The sequence below is a fragment of the Rhinolophus ferrumequinum genome, chromosome 20 (assembly GCF_004115265.2).
Source record: "Rhinolophus ferrumequinum isolate MPI-CBG mRhiFer1 chromosome 20, mRhiFer1_v1.p, whole genome shotgun sequence".
Classification (NCBI taxonomy): domain Eukaryota; kingdom Metazoa; phylum Chordata; class Mammalia; order Chiroptera; family Rhinolophidae; genus Rhinolophus; species Rhinolophus ferrumequinum.
This window is the reverse complement of record NC_046303.1, coordinates 40,573,882-40,584,625: the sequence shown is the minus strand read 5'-3', so window position 1 is coordinate 40,584,625 and position 10,744 is coordinate 40,573,882. Positions and strand designations below refer to the sequence as shown.

Below are 10,744 nucleotides of genomic sequence, written 5' to 3'. Positions count from 1 at the left end.
CCCCAATTCAGCCTGTATCATTGTTAGGAGAATATTACTTAAAACACAAAAACTTCCTCTAATTTCCATCACAATCATTGTCAAAATATGTAATAGTTTATCTTCATCAACAGTCTACGTAATTTTAACCTGATAAACCAGGGCCCAGACATCTTCATATCTGACTTCTGCCTCTAGTGCCAACATACACTGGCAACAATGTAGCCTTCCTAGGACTCAGACAGGAGAAAGCCTGAGTGGAGCTGTTGGGCCAGGGACATCTTGAGAAATCAGTCAGGAAATGCAGTGAGAATGATCTGTGTGCCTCTGGAAGAGAATGAGATCCAAATCTACAGGAATGAGTCACTTAGCACACTGCTACTGAAACATTAATGTATGCACAAAACATCTGGGGATTTCGCTAAAATGCCAGCTCTGATTTAGAAAGTCTGTGGTGGGTCTTAGGGATCTGTATTTCTCCTAAGCTTCCTTTGACCACCTGTTTCCAGTAGCCTGGACTTAGTGGATAGCTGACCAAAGTAGACAAGATCAATAGCACATAAGTGGGCTCTCCAGAAGTATAAAAAGCAGAAGTAGCCTGGAACCGAAGCATATGCATTGTTAATAAAAGAGATGATGGCTGTGTTCCTTGATGCTTTTACTTCCTTTGAAGATCAATGCACTTTCTTCCCTTGCCTTTTCTAGCCCCTGTTGTCTCTTCAGACTCTCACAGCATTTGAGATTGTTCTGCTCCTTAGGCTCTTATTTTCTATTTTTATTTTTTTTTGAGCACTCCATTCCAATCCTTTAACATGCGGTCATTATGTGGCCAATAAAATAAAGTTGAATGTTCAACGTGAGCTGTGTTGTATGCAGTGCAAGCTATGTAAACATAGCAGGACTGACCGGAAGCACAGAGAAACAGAGCTTAGAAACATATCAAGAGAGGATACTTAGACTTAAAACATTAAAGAAGGTCTAGCTCAATTTTCTCTGAAAGTTATCTTCACTGCTACCATGAAAATACACTGCCTATTAAGTTTTGAACTTAATATTCTGTTTTTCAGTTATGGACAGCATAATTACTTTCGTACAATCTTTATTCTTTTCCCACCTACTAGCTCGTCTAATATGTACAGTAGTCTTAACTGAGGACCAGCCCAAAGGGTCTCTTAAAATTCCTATAAATGGAATAATTCTACTTCAAAGCCTCCATTGTTATTTCATCTCTTTATCCTGCTTTTTATCAATATCCAAGATAGTTAAAGCTGAAAGACGACAGTACTTCAAACAAAAAGCAATTATTTTAAAAGAATACCAAATAATTGAAGCCGATCAGTGTTCACACTTTTGGAACTTTTATCCTTTCCTACCAGACCTTGAAGTCTGTCAGATTTTGCTGAGACCTTCATATTAGTGGACATCTGGATCATGTCATAGTTTGGTTTTATTTTTGCCTAACAGTTTCTTTGTGGATTTGCCTCCCACAACACATATGGTTTATTTCTTATGTTTATCCTTAGCTTGGCAGGGTTTTGTGGTGTCATGTCTCTTTTCATCTCTACATTTTAAAGGGAGTGATTTTGCATAAATTATTATCTTTCTAGGTGTGAATTATGGTAGTGTTCTTTTTCATGTGTTCTTTAGAGACTATGAATAAATGACTGATCTTACATTTTCGTCCTGTAAATTATATTACAAAAAATGTAATTTCTTCTATATTATATGTTTTTTCAACTTAATTCTATTTTGAAAGTTCTCCATCAGTGCTTGCAATTACTTAGACTGTGTCTCAAGATTTTATATATATATAAAAGCACACTTAATGTAACATAATTTATTTGAGCTTATATGAAAAGAATGATTTTGTTTTCTGGAAGATAGCTTATAAAATAATGTATAGAGATGTGTCCCAGGTTGAAAACTGTATTATATATATATATATACACACACACACACACACACACACATATCACACATATACACACACACACATATCTATCTATATATATACATATATACTATATATATATATATATATATATATATAGTAATTATATATATATATATATATATAATTACTTGGTACAGAACAACTTGTTAACTCATCTGTAGAATACAGTCTTTGACGTAGTTGGCAGACAGTAGTCCTAAAAATCAGAAATGAAAGTTGACCTAGCTAGAAACTAAGATAAATGTGTTGGTATCTTAATTTAATACAGTTTTATGAGATGATAAAAGTCAAAGACGTTAAGTTCTTTGTCTTTAATTGGATGTCCCTTAGAATTTCTTTTGAGGGATTTCCTTTCAGAATTTTTATGGGAAGAGGCATGTAGAAAAGTGCTCAAATGAATGGTATGACTGAGGGAAATTATTTTTATTGTCACAATTTAAAATTTCTAAAAATTTGTTATGCTCCTTTAATTTGATGGTTTTAAATTGAATCATCTAGACATATGCACCAAGTAAATATATTCTTTATTTCAAAAAATATATATATTTGGGTAGAATGTATATATATGAGATAATTATAATTACTGCTGAAAAATGAGAATATATGAGTATATAGGATTTCTTCTGGCATTTATTGACAAAGTATTGATAATAGTTATATACTAGGAAGTAGAAATTCACTGAAAAGTATTTATGAAGTTGATCTAGGTGTATATTTTTATCAAAATGCTTACAGTTTTGAAGTTTGCTTCACAAAAATATTCATTCCAAATGATTAAAAATTGATGTATTTTATAAAAAATCATTTCCAAATATAAAAGCGGGATATATATATATACACACACACACACACATATATATATACACACACACATATATATGTATATACATATATCACAAAGCATCTGGTGACTATATATGTACAAATATGTATATATATACACACATATATACATATATACATATGTATACATATACATATATATGTATATATTCCAAAAGTATTTCTTTTTGTTTTGGTCACATAATCAAATATGTGAAGAAACCTCATTTTGTATCAGTTGAAATAGTCTCCTTTTTTGTCCTCATTTTTACTGTTTAAGAAAGATACACGGAGAATCTAATAAGTTTTATTTGATTTTTTTTTTGTTGGAGGATGTAAATTATAGACATCAATCACATCAAGTGAACACGTGACCAATATTTTATTGGCTCATTCATCTTCCTTATTAATTAATATCTTATGTTATCAAGTGCCCAAGTCAATAAATTGTTTACTTAAATGTGCATTTTTTAGATGATCTAAGCTAAAATAATGCTTATTGTAATGGTAATTTATTAAAAGTTTAATAGATTATTTTCTTTCACTATGTAATGTGGTGGTAAAAAAAATTTTGTTCTAATTTAATCAAATAAGATTTTTATCTGGTGCTTAAAATTCTTTAAGTGTTAGATCTAGACAAGCCACTTATTACTTTTCTCTCCTACAAAGTTGGAATAATATTATAAAGTTGCCCTGCTTCATATAAGAAAGATCAAATGAGATCATGAAAATACTTTGAACATTATAAAGTGATATTAAAAAAATATAATATTACTATCACCATGAAGTAGCTTTAGTAAGGCTTTATTAACACTTCTATACTTCTGCTTATATTTATTTCATTTAATATTATAGTATTAAATTATAATATAATACAATGCAATATATAATAAAGTTTCTATTCTTAGGTTTAATATGTACGGATATCAATCAGATAATTTTATAAAAATGTATAAACATTTTCTTCAAACAAGTTCAAGAATATTACTTTTCAATAATAAATAATAGAGCTTCCTGATACTATATAGTATTAATAAATACCATCTTGGAAAGAGAACAGTATGGAAACAATTATAGATTATATTCCAATTTCCACTAAGGGTAACAGGATATGTTACTTTTAGAAAGATCATGGATTTTGTAATGTAGGATATTTGTTGTTGTTTGCTTTTTTAAATTCTAGAGGGCTTAAGAAGTTAAAAGAGAAACGATAATGGCATTTTTTTTTAAGTTAATGACTAGATTATTGTTTAGGTCAAAATACAATCATCTTGGGATGAGTATTTACTCAAACTCTTCTGAGTGAATATATTTCATAATTGTAGGAATTCAATGTACCCTTTGAAAGCACACTTTTCCATATGGATACCAGATTTTATTTTTGATGCTGTATAATATTGACTAGGTAGTAATTTAACCTGCTTCCCAAACCAAATAAAATATAATTAATTTCAACATACTATCAGTGTCAAAGGTAATGCAAAAAGAAAATGAGAAACATTTCTGAAATTGGTAGATGTCAATAATGAAAGTTTGAAACATAGATGTACCATTTTTAGGCAGTATTTAAATTCAAGTAGAATTTATTGAATTATAGTATATTGAGACCTATATTAACTTGCTGACATTTATCAGCATGAAAAAAATGTTTGAGGATTAATGAAACTGTCATTCTCTTTTTGAAATGCAAGATAAGGTGTATTAAAAAAAAAACTAAAGTAGAAAAGTTGTTTGGTTTTAGACACAAAACTTTGTCTAACGATGTTTAAGCATCTTTGGAATTAGTTATCAAAACAATAAAAAAGAAAAGAAAAGAAAAGAAAGAAAGAAAGAAAGAAAGAAAGAAAGAAAGAAAGAAAGAAAGAAAGAAAGAAAGAAAGAAAGAGAAAGAAAGAAAGAAGAAACAAAGAAAGAAAGAAAGAAAAAAGAAAGAAAGAAATTAAGAACTGGACTGCTACACAAATGACATGGATTTTAAAAAATATATTTACTTGTGGTTAATGCTTCAGAGAGATTTACAAAAAAAAGCTGGAAGTTAAGACTTCAAAATTACCCAAATTGTGATGATTTAGACACATTTATGAAAACTTTTGCTTAGGTACTATATAAATAGTGTGTCTACAAGTATAATGTTTAGATTAAGAGAAACATAATACATTTTTTTTTTCTTATATGAGAAAAAACTTGACAGTTTAATATAATGCTGATGTGGAGTTGACAAGTTCAAGATGTAGTTAGGCCTCTTTGTGTGTGTGTGTGTGTGTGTGTGTGTGTGTGTGTGTGTGTAAATAGGAATCTGTTCTTGTCAACTATATGCACTAACCTCACCTGTATAATTGTTTAGTCATGAAATACTCCATCTAGTGTATCCATTGAACAAACACAGCCTTCATATTTTAATGCTGCCTTTGATGAAGTGTCTGTGAGTCACCTTGCTAATTAGTAATGCAATGTTGGAACCTGAGGCCGAGTAGTCCGATACTATTAGATGAGTGAGGTAATGCTGAAGGAAGATGAGATATGAGAGAAACCATTTGTTGAAGTGTTTTAGAGCACAGACGGGTCAACCTGATGAATCTGTCTTCTCCCAGCCATTCATCTGCAGAATTCTGAATTCCAGCGGAAGCATGGTCAGTTGACCCAGAGAGGAAATTACAGCATAAAGATTAGTTTGAAGATAGTTGTGGGACCACTGCCCAATGCTATGACTTAGCTAAATCAAGATAAAAGAGGGCAACATGAAGAGGGAAGGTAGAAAGGGAAAGTGAAGTACGTAAGGGTACAAGCAAGCAGAGGGGTACAAGCAAGCATGACACCACATGCCAGTGATGAGAATGGGGGGACAAATGGAGGGCAATGAACCAACATCCAGGAAATACTAAACAAATGCACCGTTGTGACTCGTCGTAGTGGGACATTTCACTTTTCTTTATGAACCCCATGCGCCATCCATTTGGAATACTTGTTCCCAGAATAAAAGCATTTTTCACACCTCTCCTCCAGGTTCCTTCTTTCTTCCACCCAGATCTCCCTTCTTTTACTTCATTTCAATTCATAGCTTGCATGCTACCTCTTTTCTGAAGCTTTCCATGATCTCTCTCACCAAATTAACTCTTCTCTCCTCTTGATCTCATAGTGCCTTTATTGTGAGCTTGTGTTTGGAGCTTAACACGTTGTCACCTGGTTCTTTCCAACAATGATTTATTGAGCTCCTACCCTGAGCCAGGCATCATGGTGATGAATTAGATGCAAACCCTGCCCTCAAGGAGCTCACAGTCTAGAAAGGAAGACAATGGTATAAACAAAATAAATTACACCTTTGTGATGTGTGGCAATCAAAAATATATACAAGACACAAATTTAGTGCTGAGAAGGAGGCTAGCTTAATCTAGGGATGGGAGGATCAGGAAAGGTTTGCTGGATAAGACGAGTATAAGTCATATAACTGTTTCCTTTATTTCACTGTGAGCTCTTTGAAGACAGGGGTCATGTCTCACTCATCTTAGTATCTTCATCACCTACCAGTGCCTAGCACGTAGTAGATAGACAAGAGCTATCAGTGGAATTTAATCAAACAGGTAGGAATCTGATTCTAAAGGGCAAAGTGTCTAGAAGCCCAATTTCTTTATATTCAAAATCTTTTTGTTGGTTTGGTTTGATTTGTTACCCCTGTCTCTGTGTGCTTGCATGTTTGAAATGAAAATCAAGTTATTTTCTTTGGTCAGGTTGACTGAAAATGGCCATACAATATGAAGCACCATTTCTGTGGCTTCATTCTCTCTCTTCTATTAATAGAGCCTCTTAATATATATTAACGTACTAATAAAGTATGTTTCTGTAATTAACTAGTATACCAAAATTGTTAGAAACCAAATAAATTAATAGCATTTAGCAGACTTTTTGAAAAATAATGTTTCCTTCTTTATGGAGACATGTATTTTGTAAATACTAACATTGACTTTTAATAATTATTACAAAGTTAAAATTAAAATCATGGATATCTTTGGCATCAGGCCAGTTTATATTTAAAAGCTTACAACTCAATAGATGATTTAAGTGTATCTAAGAAGCTCTGGAACTTGATAGATTTCCATTAAAGCGAAAGGTAATTGTGTTTAAAAAATGAATTAATAAAAACAAAGATTTCACACTGTTATGTTATTCACTCAATGCATATTAATGCTTGCTTATGACCTTTGGGATAGGCAAATTTAATAACAATTATTGGGCATTTTTGTAGATCCGGAATGATACCATACTGATTATGATAATGACACATTATAGAATTTCATTTCCATATTTCCTTTTTAGGTATGATATAAAAATAATACTTAATTTAAAGGGCATAAGAATTCACATCATCACCATAAATATAGAACCCAGTTTACAGATGACGACAATGAAGAAATCTGCTAGCTGATTCTGTAGCAATCTGACTGGTTCTCAACGTTTTCTAAACTCACTTTCCTTGACACCATATGCTAGAGGGAACAGTAAAGACATCTGAATTCAAATATTTTGAAGAAATGTGTATTTAGCAACTGAGTACATGCTAAAAGGAATAATTTACAGCAGCACTTTCATTACATTTTCTCTCCAGTTTTCTAGTTCCTATCTGAAATGCAATGATAAATACAGATATGGAACATATTTACTACCTGGCAAAAACATGCTTATTGAATGGGCACACACCTTCTGTCCTTAAATAGCACATAAACCACCTTGTTACCTGTGTGGGAAAATCTGGCATTTTATGATGATGTTGAACACACTGAAATAGAGTACCTATAAAAAGTTGCATTTTACACTGTTTTCTTCTTTTCAAAATTATTTACATCTCTTTTGCCTAATGTGTAGGTAGCAAAAATATTAAACACATACCATCGAAAATCACTAAATAATACATAAAAAGTAGCATTAAGTGTGCATTTACATGCATTTACATTTTACATTTGATTTTAACTGGGACGTAATTTCTCTGCTGAGATGTACCTTTTCCTACTTTAAGATTGCTGTCCTGATTTGCTTAATCTCACATGAGTCTCTCAACATAGTTTCAACTCTGATGATACATGCATATGCCAAAGTCTATTAAAACTAAGTGGGACATTAATTATTTTTCGTGCAACCTGTCCCCTCTCAATACACATTGGCAGAGGATTATGACTGTAATAAGAGTTATTTACCTGCAAGTTATAGCTATAATTCTCTTTGAAAACTTAGACCTGATGGTTTATAAAGACATGCCAGTAGATTTGTTAGTTTTTGTTTCGTTTCATTGAAATCTAGACTTTCTATAGTTTTTCATAACGCTAAACAGAATGCATTCGGATATTGGGGGTTATCCCTGTCGTATACGATCTTTATCCCTTCAAATTCCTTATTTTTGAAGACTAATAAGAAATAAGATACTTCTGTTACTGCAAATAAATTTGTTACAGTTGCAAATTTAAAATACAATGCAACACCGAATTTTAGTGTTGTTAAGATAGTCTATAAAAATAAAAGAATGGCCTATTTTGGGAGCACTCTTTGTTTTTCGATTAATATTTCAAACTTTTATTCCTTTACATGAGTGTGTCCTTCAAATAACTTAAAATTCAGCAACCATTTGGGGATGTACTTCTAAAAGTAATACTTTCTTAAATATATAAAGTTTTTAGGCTTTCATTTGAAGCAAGTGTCAACAAATGGTTTATTCAAAGTAATCATTAAAACTGTAACATGATCTTCCATCTGTGAAATATTTCAGCTGATACAGAATTTTTAGAAAACCCACTGCAGTCTGAGGTGAGAAATTAATGCTGAGTTAATTAGAATCCCAAGGCAGAGTTAGAATTTCAATGCTGTTTTCATTAGCAATAGGATTTTTTTTTTTTTCCATTTTTGTGCATGATGAAGAACCTAGGGTGGGATTCCTGGTAAGGTGAGTATAGTGCAAAAGAAACTATTGAAATGCTGATGGTTTTTACATCTTGATATCAATGACTCTCAAGAAATCATCTTAGAACAATGAAGCAGGCAAGCCCTTGATTAATAATCTTTTACATTATTATATAAATTGTTGTAGGAGACAAAGAGTTTTACATGTTTTAAGTATGGGTTGTGTCCTGGAAAATAGTTTGTATAAAAATCACTCCCATTGATATGAAAAGAATTAGTGTTCTTTAGACAAATAATTGTCTTAAAACAATGCAAGATAAGAGGCAGCTGATACAAATGTAAACAGAGTTGAGAAATTTGCTTTTAAGATATTGTTCTGAATATTACTGATCTCTCTCTTCTAAAAAAATTAGGTGACACAGATGTAATTCCTAATGGAATGGCATGAGACAGTTTTCAAATATCATGTAGGGATTCAAGGACAGATTTAAGAGACATTCTCTATTAATATTATATTAAGATAATGCTTATTAATTTCATGAAAAATGCAGTTCTTTTTCTCATTGATACAGTAGGTACAACAAAATGCATTTAATAAATCAATTTGTTTCTTACTTATTTTGCTGGTTAAATGCTTTGTTTTTCTAAGACCATTATTCAGGTTAAAATTATTTTAGATAATACTTAAAGGAGAGGAGGTGTTATTTGCTTGAAATCCTCAGAGACATGAAGCATAATTTACATCTGGGTTTTAAGAATTAACTGTTATTGATGTACATATGTTTCTAAAACAGTATCAGCTATCCCTCTTGCAGAACTGAAAACAAAATGTTGAAAAAAAGCAGCACACAATTGGAATTTTTAAAACCAAAACTATATAGCACAATTATTGTAAGAAAAAAACCTACTCTAGCTTAGAAAAGAGCTAAATTTTACTGCATATTTGTCATGGTACATTTAAATTATAGTTTTAATAAAATACATCTTTAGATCAAAGCTGAAAGAAGACATCAGTAGTAGATCAGTGTATTCCATTTTTCTTCTGGATGATGGATGGTTTATGTTTTTTTATATTTCCACAGACCATTTCATTCAGTATCATTTTACTCCTCCAGTACATATAAACACAAGTGCTGGTAGACAAAAAATATCCTTGAATCCAACTACGTTTTGGAATATTCATCAGCTTACTAAATCCATGCAGTTTATTTTAAAGTTTTAGTTCAATAAAATGGCTTTGCTGATGCAATTTTACTTCTTTAGATGGCAATATGGCAAATGACGTTTTAATTTCTCAGGCAAAGAAGAAAGCGAAACCTGTACAACGAAATCCCATAGGAAACATTAAGTCTGCTAAAGTGAACATCTGCATTCCCCTGACCTCAATTACATGTTGGTATTAGGAAGAAAGCCTGTTAGGAAAGTTACTCATGGACTTAATTTATAATCGGTGGGACTCAGTTGCATTTCCCACCATTGTAAACATCCACATAATGCCATGAAAAAAGTTCATGTATATTGCATTTTTTCCAGTTATTGTCTTAGGCAAGTTTCTACTTGTTTGAGGTTTCTAGAGGTAATGCAGCTCAGACACTCCTGGGTGCCCTCTCAAATTCGTGGGTCCTCCGATTTCTACCTTTCTTATTTTCCTGTAAGTGCTTCCATTTGTTACTGTTCCCTTGACTATGTCCTGGCCTTTGCCGACGTTGTTTTCGGTCCCTTTTCCAAACTTGTTCACAGAAGTCATCCATGGTGTTCAGGTTAGGGTGGTTGATGAGCTGCATAAAGTCTCTGTACCAGACCTTCTGGCTCGGTGTCATGCTATTGGACATTTCTTTGGTCTTGGAGCCATCTATATCATCATCTTTATGAAGAAGTTCTTCCAAATGCTCTGTGTCAATGACTTCCAGGGTCACTTTAAGAAGAGTCTGCATGAACCCGTGTTCCACGGCGTGACACAGGTAATTGCCTGAATCCTTCCGCTGTAGACTGCGCAGGAGAAGACCTTGCTCTGTCCTGATGATATGATCATCCACTCTAATCTAGCAGAGGAAAAAAGGGCAGTAAAAACATACGTAGTTAAAAGAAATATAAGTCCTGTGTCAG

At 32.3% G+C, this 10,744-nt stretch overlaps 1 protein-coding gene across 6 annotated transcripts in view; it reads right to left on the bottom strand.

Moving 5' to 3' along the window:
• Positions 1-7,263: 7,263 nt before the first annotated feature.
• The window catches only part of SEMA3A (semaphorin 3A), a 488,784-nt gene continuing 485,303 nt past the window's right edge, over positions 7,264-10,744 (bottom strand). For all 6 annotated transcript variants that reach the window (XM_033088936.1, XM_033088935.1, XM_033088937.1 and 3 more), the window contains one exon: positions 7,264-10,680. In XM_033088936.1, coding sequence (XP_032944827.1) covers positions 10,225-10,680 — 456 coding nt within the window. In that variant the 3' untranslated portion in view covers positions 7,264-10,224. The remainder of the gene's footprint in view (positions 10,681-10,744) is intronic.